Genomic DNA, 14,280 nt, shown 5'->3' on the forward strand with positions numbered 1-14,280 from the left:
TATACAAATGACATTTAAATCACAGAAGCAAAACAATGCTTAACAAAACTCTCAAAATGATAAAAATGTGAATGTCTTTTTTCCAGAATAAAAGTACATATCAAATAAGGGGTATAATTTTGATGCATCTGACAGAATGTGGGTGAGCTCCAAACATGCATGCAGGATACCATACAAGGTCAAGAGCGGTGCAGGGCATCAGCCCACTGTCCCCACCTCTCCTTACCTCTTTCACATAAAAGATGATGATGAATTTCAGGGTTGCAATGGCAGGAAGAAGGGGTGAGAAAAAGGCTCCGATCCAGCAAATGGTTTGCCCATAAACAATTCCCAGAACGTTATCAGGAATGGCAAATTCCTGCTGCCCCCAACACTGTATCAGCTTCCAAGAGGAACAGTAGGTCACCAGGAGCCTGGAAACAATGCGGCAATTTCTCACTTGGACCACCAGCATCGGCCAAGGCCACAGAACCATGTGCACAAAATTGGCGCTGTTTCCACACAGGTCTCGCATGGAAACTGGTTAGTCACAAGTCTAGAAGATTCAAAAGACAGGGAATTCTGGAACCTTTAAGAGTAGGATCTGAGTCTCAGATGTCCAGCCAAATAAATTTAGATGAGGCTTATTTTTCTCATCTGGAGTATGGGGGGATTATAAATCAATTTAGTTCACAGGGTTGAGGTGACAATAAACAACATGGACAGTATCTGTGCTCTGGCTTGCCACTCAGCCCACAAAGCCATGTGCATCCACAGGGAAAATGGTTTAGGAGGACCCTGTCACCTAGCAGGCTGGAATCCTACAAGCTTCCTGCAGACACCCTAGGACCAAGGGCCTGCAATAAACACACACCATTCTTCACTATAGTATCACCATGTATTAGCAAAAATACTGGAAACAACCTCAATGCTCACAAGTAGGGGCTGGATTGACAAAGTATAAGCCATGGGCACAGTGGAATATTATACGGTCCTTAAAATAAATGAGGAAAATCCATGTGTCCTCCCATCAAAAGTTCATGATATTTTGTTTGTATGGGAGACAAAAAGCAAGCAGCAGACCAATACAGATGTACCATGATCCCACTTAAGGGGGAGAAATGAACACTTCTAGTAAGACTGTATCTATTTATATATATATTTATGCAAATGAGTGTTTTTATTTTTAAGGACTGGGAGATCTTCCCCAAAGTACCAACCACGGCCATCTCTGGGGACTGGGCTGGGACTGGGGAGTAGAAGGGAAACGTAACAAATAAGAACTCTCACCATTCGCCAGACTTCTGTATTTATTTAAATTTTAAATATTTTTAAATGTTCAATAAGCACATATTCATATCATATTTGTATAAGTTTTTAAAGGAAAGTTTCTTTTTTAATATTTATTTTTAAGGGCATACTGGACCTCTGACATGCTTAAGGAATTTGTACATCTGGGTAAAAAAGTCCTTAAGTAAACAGTGTTTCGTTTCAGGCTTGAGGACATGCTGAGAATAATAAAAAATGTCACAGCATAGTAATGATAATCATAAGGGTGACAGTTAATGTTTTGCTGAGTTTTGAAACAGGGTATATTCCTAGTACTTTTATTTGCATTTTCTCATTTAATCCTCACAATGGTGCTGTGAGGTGGGTACTGCTATGTCCCCATTTCACAGGTGGGAAAATAAGTGCAGACCTTAAATTACCTGTCCAAGGTCACATGACTAGCAAGTGGTAGTGCTGGGGCCTGAACCCAAGTCACGAAATGTGGTATCCACTGAGGCCTGTGCTGATGGCAGGAAGTCGTCTCCACAGAAACCTCACGGAAAGCAGTGCCATTTCCACTCCTCACACTGCCTGTTGGGGGCATCTAATGGACTATGGGGTTGATGGCGTGGAGCTGTTTGAAGGTCACTAGATGGTTGTCAGTGGTTTCCAGGGACTGTGGAATCATCCAGTGCTTTATGGAGAGCAGCTGTGAGGGGGTCCTCCAGCTGGGGCAGGGGTAGGAGGTGTAGGGGAGATAAGGGGGGTTATCCCTCACACTTACTTTCTAGGAAAATCCACGAAAAGTGTCACAGCCAAGATAATGATGAGGTCAAATATCATCAGCTTGTACATTTCCTGCCCAACTTGGGTCTCCCAGCACTGAAACCAAAGACAGGGAGAAACAATAAGACCCAACTCAGGGCAGAGAAAGCCAGATTCTCACACCCCTCCCAATGTCCATCCGGTCTCTAGATCCTGCTGCCTCTGGAGGCCATCAGCTGATGATCCTCTGAGCTCCAGTACCAACTCTGGTTTTCAAGCACTGAGAAGTATCTATCATGCCAGACTCTGCTACACAGTGAGAAAGCAGATCAACTGCAATTCAAATGCATGGCTTCAAGGCTGTTCTCTCCACCTTGGGCCTGCTACTCTGAAATGACCCACTCAGCAGGATGCTCCCATTCCCCCAGCCTCACCGGGTAGAGGTTCTGGTTGTAGCCACAGAGCTCACATGAGTAGTTGTCACAGGATGTAATCTTGGAACCCAGGGTGAACACCAGCACACAGATGGTGGCCAGCCGCATGAAGACACACCTGCAGGACGAGGGGGAGGAGAGAGGAAGAGAAGAGGAGGCTCTGTGGCAGGCTGGGCCCTCAGAAGGAAGGCTGGGGAGCAGGGAACTGCCTTTCTTAAAAGCAGACTCACAAATGGGTAGAGTTTCTGTGTGGGAGGATGACCACGTTTCGGAAAAGTGGTGGTGATGGTGTCTCAACACTGGGAATGTACTTAATGCCACTGAGTTGTACAGTTGAAAATAGCAAATTTTATGCCTATATATTACCACAATTTTTTAAATGGCAGAAAAAAAAAAAGGATAAGAAAGCTGGGAACTCCAGAATCTATGGTATTATAGCCACTTCACAGAATGTTACACATTTCTGAAAAGAACTAATTGAATTTTATAAGTATCAGCTTTGAGAGATGTCTGATATATTGAGGAGTGAATAAAACACATTGCAGAGTCTCATGTAGACATGAATCTGTTTCTAAAAGAAAATGTGTGGATGCTGGCGTGAGCCACATTAACCGTGCAGATGACAGCTGTCTGAAGAAGCTGGATTCAAGACAGGAGGGGAGAGAGTGCTACTTTTTAAAAAAAGGTGCTTTCCTATTATTTGGATTATAATAAAAAATGAAAACATTAAAAAGTGGGCAGTAGAAAAGGGCAGAAGTCCACACCACTGATCAGCTCACTGTTCTCATGACTCAGAGTGCCGCCTGACACCGTGTGCCCCGTGGTGGGAGGAGAACCCAGCACTGCCGAGGAGGCTTCTATAGCTAAAAACTAATAACATAACATAACATAACATAACATAGTTTGAATACACAGTAGTTTACCACAACTATGGGTACAGTAAAACAAAATTACACCATGAAAAAACAATGAACTAAATACAGACTAGGGGACATTCCATAGGACAAATGCCCTAGGTTTGTCCCACAAATCAAGGGCATAACACAAGGGGAGGGAGAATTCTTTAAATAAAAGGGGCACACAATTCTACAACACATCATCTGTCCTTTGTGTTGTGTGTTCACCACCCAAGCCAAGTCTCCTCCTATCCCCATTTAGCCTTCTTCTACCTCCCCCAACCCCCTTTCCCTCCGGGAAGCACCCTGCTGTTTCTGTGTCCTGGTTCCAGCAAACCAATCATACACAGCCATCTGCAGTTCCATCAGGGAAATGACTTAATTTTATTAGGGGTCATGAGGGTTATATTTTAAAAAAACACCCTTGTCACTTAGAAATATGCTACAGGTGAAATGACATGTTGCCTGAAATTAGCTTAAATCAACCCAGCAACAGAGGGGGGATAGACAAAACAAGATGAACAAAATGTTGGTAATGGGAACTAAGTGATGGGCACAGGGGGTTCATTATACTATTCGTTCTATCTGAAAATTTCCAAAGTAAAAATACTAAAAAAAAAGATGTAATCTGAGGCACTTGAGAAGCAACCAAAAATGCTCCTTTCACTCAGCCTCCACCCAGTTTTCTTCAACTCATTTGTGTTAACTCCCTGCATCCTGCTTTATACTGTCATTTAAAAAAATGAAACTATTTATTTAAAATGAGAAGAGATATTACAACAACTTATGAAAGTCAGTTGTAGTGCACACTGTGGGTGACCTGGCCACGTTTTCTCAGCACTTATAATTCCAACCAATGCCTCAGGCTCCTCCTGCAAGGCCCTGCCACTCTCCACCCAAGACCCATGCATGGGGTTAGAGGGGGTGGAAGTGTGAGGAGTTAATGCCTCTGGGAGCCAACCACCCTTAGGTGGTAGAGGCGAAATACCTGGCTTGTTGAGAAAGGGCTAAGGTATTTACCCCACAAACTCCCAGATTTACCCAGTAGAACAGAGCCCCAGTTATCAGCAGAAGCAGCTCGCCCCATAACACACCCTTATTAGCTGCCTTTCCTTCTCTTTCACTTCCCTACCCACCTTGTCATTCCTAACATCTTCAGAACAACTCTTCCTCCTAAGGCCCCACCCTTCACCCTCAGATGTCAATGTGCTAATAGATGAACCACAAATATAATACTAATGAGTAGACTCTTAAGTCAAAGAGATTCTACTGCATGTGCAAACTCTGATTCATTCATGGGGGCTGTCTGAATGTTGAAGAGGATTCTTGGTTTAGCAGGAAAATGTGTCACAATTGATTAGCAATGTCTACAATAGGCAAGAGAGTGTGCAAGTGGTGATCTGCTTGGCATGTCTAGACGTTACCTAAGGATTGTCAGCCGGATCTCAAAGCCTGGGGAATAATCCTCATAGTGGATGATCTTGGCAAAGATCACTGGAGTGATAAAGTTGGCCAGCGTGATCACAATAGAAGGCAGGTACAATATCAAGAGGTTCTCTCCAAAAACCATCTTGTCAATTTCCTGTGAAGATAACAAACCTGGTCAGAAGTGTAATAAGGAAAATTGCATCACAAATAATTTGATCTTAAAAGAACTCGACTATACATATTAGGCTGTATACTTTCAACTTACACAGTGTTATATGTCAACTATATCTCAATAAACTGGAAAAAAACCCTCAACTACACATGTTTATTAGCAAACAAACAAAACAAAACACACACGCTACTTCCAAGGTCCTTAAACATTAGCTACCTCTTTCTGTGGACATTCAAATGGAGGAAACGTGATCTAGCACCATACTAGAAGAAAAATGAGCTCTACTGGATTTACTTATGTGAGGTGTAAAAAAACAAAAATCCATGTTTCTGTATCATTAGGCAACACATTTTTCAAGGCTGTAATAATGACTTAGAATAGCCATTCTTTCCTTCTTTAGTAATACACACATATATGGCTATCCAGGATAAAACTAAATTTCCCAGCCTCCTTTCTAACTAGGTATAGCCATCTGACTAAAATCTGGCCAAAAGGGTGGTAAGCAGAACTTTTAAGTGCAACCTCCAGGTCGTGACCTTGAAGGGAAGGGGTGTGCTCTCCTCCTCTCCTTCCCATTGGCTATATGGTAAGCTTTCAGTACCATAGAGAAGAGGGCCACACCCTAAGGGTGGCAGAGCCACAGGATATAAGGAATCTGGGCCCCTGGTGACTGATTTCATAAAGCAGAGCCACTAGACCAACTTGAGTGTTTAAAACCATTGTTACTCTAGGTAAACTGAGGTCCCTAACAGTAAGTAGAGGAGTTGGGGATTAAATCAGGCAGTCCAGCTGGATTTAAATATTGTGAATTCCAGGGAGAGTAGATACCCCAAATATTCTACCTTGGATGCTTTTCATTTCTATTAAAAGTGGAAATTGGTTGCCTTTGATTTCTGGTTCTCTGTCATGTTAGCCATTTTCATATCCCCACGTGTAAAACAGAAATGATAATGATATCTGCCTCAGAGTTTTACAAGGCTATTTAGCATAATGCCCAACCAGAGTAAAAGTGCAACTGACTTTGGAAGAGTCCTTACTTTTTTCATGTGTTCTTGCGAGAATAAAGTTGCTCTATAGATTGCATAAAAGCATGCTGCTAAAACAGCCAGAACAATACAGTTCAAAAACAGTCTCAAAGAGTAAATCCGTATTGTTTCTTCAGAGGTCCTTTCTGCTATTTTCTGTCGTATTCTTTCTTCTTCCAGATCTGCCTAAGGAGCAAAGAAAATTCATTTGTGAACAGAGGGGTGAAGGGAAGTTCAGCTAATCTTCATATCTACTAAAGGCCAAAGTCAAGGGAGAATATCCTATTTAAGATTGCAATTAGACTTTGCAATAAATGTGAAAACAGAACTATTAACCTATTCATGACATTGCTGCATTTTGCAGTGTACAATGTGCACTTCTTTTGCCAAAAATTTTGAGGGAAAAATAAGGATGCACATTACACATGGGTATTACAAACTTTGTATCTACATAACTGTTTATAATTCTTTTATTTATGCTCATGCATTAAAAGTGTAACTCTAGAATGATATCTGTATGCAAAATAATGCCCTGGAATACAATAATCAGTTTTGTTTCTAAATATAAATAAATAATTGAATTAAAAAATTAAAATGAAAGCTTTTTTTCCTGAAAGTTTGGGTCAAAACCATAGGTGCACATTATACATGACAAAATATGGTATATGTTACATGTGTTATTTCTTGAAACAGTATATAAGGCAGGTGTTTTTTGCTTTTTAACTCAATCTTTTTCTGTTTTTAATAGGAGGATTCAATCTGTTTGTATTTAGTGTAAAAATAATACACTCGATTTGATTTCTTCCATCTTATTTTATTACTCATTGATGCAATTGTCCCCTCCTCCTTTTGGGGGGAGTAGGTTTGACCGTGATGCTATTTATTCCTCCTTCTCTCCTATTAGTGTATAAATTATCTTCTACTTTTTATATTCATACCACACCACTTTATCATCATAGCTTCCCACCTTTAGTCCTATTTCTCCAGGTATAAGCGATGTTTATGAGGGGTTCTCATGAAGAGAAAAGATAAAGGTGACAGCGGGGGAGGGGTTGACACTACCTCCCCCACTCATTGTTGTGTCCCCACCCACCTTCCCAGCCCCAGTTCACCAGCTCCAAGCTTGGGCCTAAACCGATCAACCCCAGGAAGCTGTTCTCTGAGAAAAAGCTCTTGAAAACTACAAAGGGGAAACTTGCTAAGCACCGGATGCAGCCTGGCCCCCCACCCCTAGCTTCTCTGCCAGCTGCAACCCGGCCTCCCAAGGCACAAGCTTGCTGGCAAGGAAGCCACCAAGAGAAACCCAGCAGCACTCACTCGGAGTTCATACCGCAGGCTGCTGTGCTTCAGGTTCGCCATGCTGCTGTTGGTGATGCAGAAGTCCCAGCCAGCAAAGATCTTGTTGCAGTAGCTCTGGAAGTGCTCTTCACTTCGGATCAGGTTGACTTTGAACCCTTCCACCGACCTGACCCCCCAAAATAATTATGCTTCTTGTAAGAACAGCAACAAAATACAGGCCCACTGGCTTTGTCTAGAATAAAACAGTTACACATGGCTGCATTTTCCACCCATTTTGACATGGTCAAGTTTTGGATCATCCTAAATATATGTGGCAGCTGATTAGGCATCTCACGTTTGAAAATTATTTCCTTTCATCCATCTAATAGCTCTTCTCACAGCTAGAAGAAAACCCAAACTCTTTAATACAGTCTAAACATTCTACATGATCTTTCTTCCCATATAGCCACTCTGCTGTTACTACACTGGCTTTTCTCCTTTCAATAGACATACAAACCTCTGCTCCTGCCTCAGGGCCTTTGTACCTGCAGTTCCTGTTACCCTCTCCTGCGACAGTTCTTCCCCTGCCCCTTCCGAACCCTGCCTCATTCCCATCTTTCAGGTTTCAGCTCAAATAACCCCTCCATGCATTCCCCACCACCCCCTCTAAAGTTGTAACCTCCACTTCAAGCTAGCCTTCTTCATTTCCTTCACAGCAGTGAACCTAATCTGCAATTATTTTACTCATCTGTTTACTGTTTATAGTCCCTGATCCTGACTAAAATTTAAATTCCTTGAGGAGAGAAACACTGGCAGCCTTGCCACCTTTATATCCAGAGTCTCTGGACCATAAAATGGCCACTGCCCAACTGATGGATAAATGAATCAAGGTAAGTGACTTTAAATAGTCAATTAACCTCATTAGTGCGCACCTTCCAGTTGCAACTCTTGCACACTTCATAATTGTTATTCAAATGCTTTTATGGAAAACATCCTGGTACTTGATGATATATATACATCAAATGCTACACACTGTAGATGAAACAGGGTATCTTTAGGATTTGCCAGTGAGTTGTGAAGACAATAAAAAATGGAAGGAATTACAGGGATCAGTCACTCTGACAAAGGTTCACAGTAAAGAATTTATGTCAGAACTATCTGGGTAGTTTTCTAAAATGCAGACTCCCAGGTGGGTTCATACCCTGGGATTTTCAGTCAGTAGGCCTCATGTGGGGTCCAGAAATGTGTTATTTTATAAAGCTCCATGAAGTCCCACCCCAGTCCCACTAATTTAGACCAAACCAACACTTAACAGATGAGAAAGCTAAGATCTAGAGAAAGTTGTTTCCCTAGAATCAGAGAGTTAGTGGCAGAATGGAGGCCAATTTATGATGATGACTTTAGTGTAATAAAGTTTACCAGGTGTCAGGCCTAGTCCTAAGTTCCTTACCTGTCTTGTTTCAGTGCATCCTTCCAACAACCAAGTGTGTGCGTTACATAGGTGAAAGAAATGAGTTTAAAGAGGTGAAGTGACTTTCAACTCTGTCTGGGAACCTCAAAGTCCATGCTCTTTGCCACTCTAGCACCTCCCCCTGCAGGGGCGGACCTTCCCCATTACATCACACCCAGTGCTCCCTCCAGTCTTCTCCAGGGGCGATCAAGGCCCAGAAGTGAGGAGCTTGAGCAAGATCTAGAGGTAAAATTACTGTTTGGCTAAGAAAGCTTCTTTCCTCTTGAGGGCCCTTTCAGGGCCCCGGGACCACTTCTAGCAATATGTTCATAGGGTCCCGCTATTTTCATATTTTATAATTTAAAAAAGATATTTTGTATTTTTTGTCTTAAAGAGGGCTCCTCCTATAAAGGGTGCAGCCAGGGCCCCCCCAAAAGAAGGACTAATGGGGTCCACAACTCAGAGTGTCCAGGAAATATTAAAAATATGGGATGTCCTCACCCCCACCAGTCTGAGCTGGGGGAGGGGACACATGCAGCAGGGCCATTGAGTTGTTTTGCATAGCAACAGTTTTGCAGCTAACCTCTAGAATGGTCATTTAACATATCTATAACCTTTAACTGGTTTCATAGATATGTTAAATAGCTGTGGCCATGCGTTAGTTAGGCCAGGAAGAAGGGAGTGACTTCCATTCTAGATGTAACTGGGAGTCAACTCCCCCTAGTTACAGAGCTTTCGTGAGAGCTTGGAGATGATTGGCTCCATGCCACAGGGCTACACCTCCCAGACTTAACCAAGGCTGCCCAGAAAAGCTGAAAAATATGGGAGTGTTAGGAGTGTAGCCAATTGTGGGAGGAGTCGGAAATGGGGCTTCAGATTAGCGCTAGGATTTAAACCCAGATGTGGCAGCCATGACAAGAATCACCACGTGGCTTTAGTAGAGAATCACCACACAGCTTTGGTAGAGAACCACCACACGGCTTGGCAGAGAATTGCCATGTGGCAAGGGAGAATCACTCGGTTTTGGATCTCCCTTTGCCATACAGCTTAAGAAACTGGAAAGGAAGATGTAGCAGCAATGCAGAGCTCTCTCTTAGCAGTTTGGAAGAATGCAGGAGACACATTGCAGGAAGGAAAGGGGTGAAAGGACTCTTGCTGCTGGGCCATGAGAAGGTGCCATGTGGTTTTGGAATAAGAACTGGAGATCCCGGCGACACAGTTGATGGTGCTGGGAACAGAGGGAGGCCTGCCAGCGAAGCACAGATTACTGGGAAGAACCGGGGGCTGCCTGAGCCATGGACTTCTACTTCTTTTCTTGAGATATGGTACCCCAGACTGGGCAAAGGGGGGAAGGAGGGACTGTGTGTGTTTGTGGGTGTTTTAAGGGACTTTGGGATTTTGATGAAGACATTAAGTTATTACTCTTACTCTTAAGTCTATATAACAAATAAATCATTCCTTTCCTTTTCACTGATCTCTAACATGGAGAGCTATAATTCTCTGGTAAGGGACAAAAGTGAACCTAGTATGGGGGACCCCAGGAGAAAGGGGGGTCAATTCAGTAGCATTGTGGGACCCTCTTCCCTGGTGGCCAATCAGAGAAAATCAGAGGAGACCACATGCGCAGTAGCTTTAAAGTAGTACAACTACTTGCACATGCACAGTAAAAGCCCACCAAAACTAGCCAGGAAGGGTCCGCTCTATAAGAATAGAGTCCCTCCAGGCTGTGAAGTCAATCTTTGCTTGGAGTTGGCTTGTTCTCATGTTCTCTGCTATAAACTCTGGGTGTTCGGTTCAATTTTTTGTCCTGATCACCAAGAACCTGGTTACCTGTGCCCACCCATGACACTCCAAACTGTCTACCATTACAAAGGAGCAAAGCCAGAACCCCAGTCAACCAACATTTCCTTACCAAGCATCTCTCTGCCCCTCAGAAGAAGTCACTGCCCCTTCTTGTCCATACACTACCCATGTGGGTGGGGAATGGACACACACCAGGTAACTTTCATGTCACAGCTTGACTCAGGATATGAGTGCCCAGCTCGGCTCTGGGGCTTTCTCCGAGGTGGTAATCCCTGGTCCCCATGGAGGGCAAATCCAGGCCCCAACATCTTGGTCTCTCCTACTCCTGTGATATGGAGCTTCACAGCCCCCTGGCTTATAGCACTGTTCCTGTTCTCATGTGACAGTGATGTGGGTAAGAGAGGTGCCCATGTGGCAGAGACAGAAAGCTGTTCATCAAATATTTGTGGTTCCCCTTCCATAATATAGTGTTAGTGCTGGGAAGTGCTGGTTAGTGCTGGGAATATTTGTGGTTCCCCTTCCATAATATAGTGTTAGTGCTGCCAGCTAGGGATGACATTTCCCAGACTCCTTTGCAGTTGGCTGTGGTCATGTGGCTAAGCTGTAGTCAATGGAATATGAGTGATGTGTATCACTTTAGGCCTAGCTGGTAAACACCGCCCACGGGATATTCCTCCATGGTCACTCTCAGCTCTCGAGGAACTTCAAAGCTGCATGCTGAAGATGGCTGAACTTCGGTGCACTTGAATCCCACAATGGCAAAGAAGATGTCTACCACACTAACCTGCACCCCACTTGGAACTTTATGCTAGAAAGATACACAACTTCTATCATATTTGGGTCACTGTACTTTTGGGGGAAGTTCTTTGTTAGTAATTAAGATAATTAATATTCCTCATTTTTATTTCCTTGGGAATTGATGCCCCTACTAAACCACTTGTCTACTGGGGAAATGCCATGTTCTCATGTGACCCTAACCAACTGGCCACAGCTAAAGGGTCAGGGTTGGGTACTGAAATGAAACAGAGCTAACCAATCTCTTCAAAGGATTTCTGAACCCATGACCCAGAAAGTCCACATGAGGAAGCCACCACCAAGGGAATCAGAGATGAAGGAGTTCTTGCTTTCGGATATTTCAAAGCCATATCTTTATCTTCATCCTTCCTGTAATTAGAGTTTCCTCCCTTCCTTGTTTCTCTGAGCGACTCAATTCCCCTTTGCCCCAGTTGGTCAGAACTGGGTTTCTGCCATTCAAAATCCAGGAGAGACTTGGTTAACATACACACCAGATGAAAGATAAGGTTGGGCAAATGTGTGCAGTAATGGTTGAGTAAAGATCTCTGGGCTGCTCCTCCAGCTCCAAAATCCTGCCTCTACTGCCTCCAGGTTTCCACAGTCTCCAAAACACTCACAAATCTTTCCCCCACAAAACCCGCCCTGGACTCTGCTCATCCTTTCGGCATGGGCTCAAAGAATCCATGGCCTCCAATAAACTCCAGCCAGCAGGATAATTCAAAGAGAACACAATGATAAGAAAATTTACCTTTTCACTATCCAAAGAAGGCTCAGGGCCAAGTAGGCAATTGTGCTTAATAAATAAGCCAGAGGCAGATCATAGGTGAAATTCTGAAATTTTACACCATCAATGGTGTAATGTCCATAAAACAGGCAGGTATCCTCCAAGAAACCCTGAAAAAAAGTCACAGGCATGAGGTCAGACTGCTAAGTTCACTGCAAGGAACCAGGAGACCAAGAACTCACATTCCAGCATCATTACTGTTTGTCCCTGAATCCCCAGACACTAGAACAATCCCAAGAGGTATAATGGGTACTTAGTGCTTACAAAATAAAGAAAGCAGGAATAAAACCTGAGCATTAAAAATACACAGGTCTATTATCCAAAAATAAAATTAAAACAATTCCATGTGCAGTAACAGCAAAAAATAACACACCTAGGAATAGATTTAACAACTGAAATGTAAATCTCATAGACTTTTTTTTTACTTACTGATTTTAGAAAGAGGAAGGGGGGGGAGAGAAAGGGAAACATCAGTTTGTTATTCCAGTTATTTATGCATTCATTGGTTGCTTCCTGTATGTGTCTTGGCCAGGGATCAAACCCACAATCTTGGCATATAGGGACAATCCTCCAACCAACTGAGCTATCCAGCCAGGGCTAAATCTTGTATTCTTAAAGCTATAAAGCACTATTTAAATAATTAAATAAGATGTAAATTAATGAAAAAAAATACCCCATGTTAATGGATCAGGAAATCCATGGCAATACTCCCCAAACTGATCTATAGTTTCAACATCTCTATCGGAATCCCATTTGACTTCTTTGTAGAAAGTGACAAGCTAATCCTATAGTTCATATGGAATCAAAAGGGACCCAGAATAGCCAAAAAGATACTGAAAATTAAAAAAACGGAGTTGGGCGACCCACACATTCCAGTTTCAAAATTTGCTGCAAAACAATAGTAATCAAGACAGGTATTAACATAAGAATAGACATATAGATCAATGGAAAATGAGTCCAAAAATAAATGCATATGTTTGCAATTAATTGGTTTTTGATAAGGGAAAAGATTATAGTCTTTTCCAGAAATGGTGCTAAGACAACTGGATAGCTACATGCAAAAACAAAACAAAACAAAACCTTGAACCCCTATCTTACACCATATAGAAAAGTTGACTTAAAACTGATGAAAGATCAAAATGTAAGAGCCAAAACTATACAACTCTTAGAAAAAAAAAATAGAGAACTAAATCTTCATGACCCTGGGTTTGGCAATGGGTCCTTAGATATGATCCCAAAAGAAATAATAGCAATAAAAGAAAAAATTAATTGGACTCTATCAGAATTTAAACTTTTGTGCTTCCAAGAACACTATCAAGAAAGTGAAAAGACAATCCAGAGAATAGGAAAAAATACTTTTAAGTCATATATCTGATAAGATACTTGTATATAAAATACATGAAAAACTCTTACCACTCAACAGTAAAAAGACATATAATCCAATTAAAAACAGAAAGAAGATCCAAGGAGACATTAATTCAAAGAAGATACACAAATGGATGGCCATAAGCACATAAAAAGATGCTCAACTCATTAGTCATTAGGGAAATGCAAATAAAAACCACAAAGACATTCCATTTCATACAGACCAGAGTGGCTATAATAAAAAAAAAATCAGGTAAAATAGCAAGTGCTGACAAGGATGTGGAGACATCAGAACCCTCATACAGGGCTGGTGAGAATATAAAATGGTACAGCCACTTCAGAAGTCTGGAATTTCCTCCAGATTAGGGATAGGGTTACCATTTGGCTCAATGATTCCACTCCTAGGTATATACCCCCAAAGAAGTGAAAATGTACCTCCACACAAAATCTCACACATGAATGTTCATCACAGCATTATTCACAATAGCCTAAAGGTAGAAACAACCCAAGTGTCCATCATGAAGGGATGAACAAAATGTGGTATTCCACACAATGGAACCGTATTTGGCCATAACGAGGAATGAAAGACTGATAGATGCTACAACATGGATGAACCTTAAAAACATGTCAAGTGAAAGAAGCCAGAGACAACAGACCACATATTATATGGTTCCATTTATGTGAAATGTCCAGAATAAGCATATCATAGAGACATAAAGTAGGTCAATGGTTGCTTAGGGCTAATAACATGGATTGGGAAGTGATAGCTGAAGGGTATGACATTCCTTTTTGAGGTGATGAAATATCATAAAATTGATTGTGGTAATGATTAAACAA

General features: G+C 42.1%; 1 protein-coding gene across 3 annotated transcripts in view; it reads right to left on the reverse strand.

The window, feature by feature from the left end:
* Positions 1-14,280, reverse strand: part of TMC7 (transmembrane channel like 7) — a 51,999-nt gene that overhangs the window by 11,216 nt on the left and 26,503 nt on the right. For all 3 annotated transcript variants that reach the window (XM_045819516.1, XM_045819518.1, XM_045819515.1), the window contains exons 6-12: positions 12,043-12,188; positions 7,286-7,433; positions 5,981-6,154; positions 4,768-4,925; positions 2,448-2,565; positions 2,033-2,130; positions 227-413 (exon numbers count right to left, since the gene is read on the reverse strand). In XM_045819516.1, the coding sequence (XP_045675472.1) occupies positions 227-413; positions 2,033-2,130; positions 2,448-2,565; positions 4,768-4,925; positions 5,981-6,154; positions 7,286-7,433; positions 12,043-12,188 (1,029 nt within the window). The remainder of the gene's footprint in view (positions 1-226; positions 414-2,032; positions 2,131-2,447; positions 2,566-4,767; positions 4,926-5,980; positions 6,155-7,285; positions 7,434-12,042; positions 12,189-14,280) is intronic.

Source organism: Phyllostomus hastatus, unplaced genomic scaffold, assembly GCF_019186645.2.
Source record: "Phyllostomus hastatus isolate PE091 unplaced genomic scaffold, TTU_PhHast_1.1 phas_scaffold_385, whole genome shotgun sequence".
NCBI classification, from domain to species: Eukaryota; Metazoa; Chordata; class Mammalia; order Chiroptera; family Phyllostomidae; genus Phyllostomus; species Phyllostomus hastatus.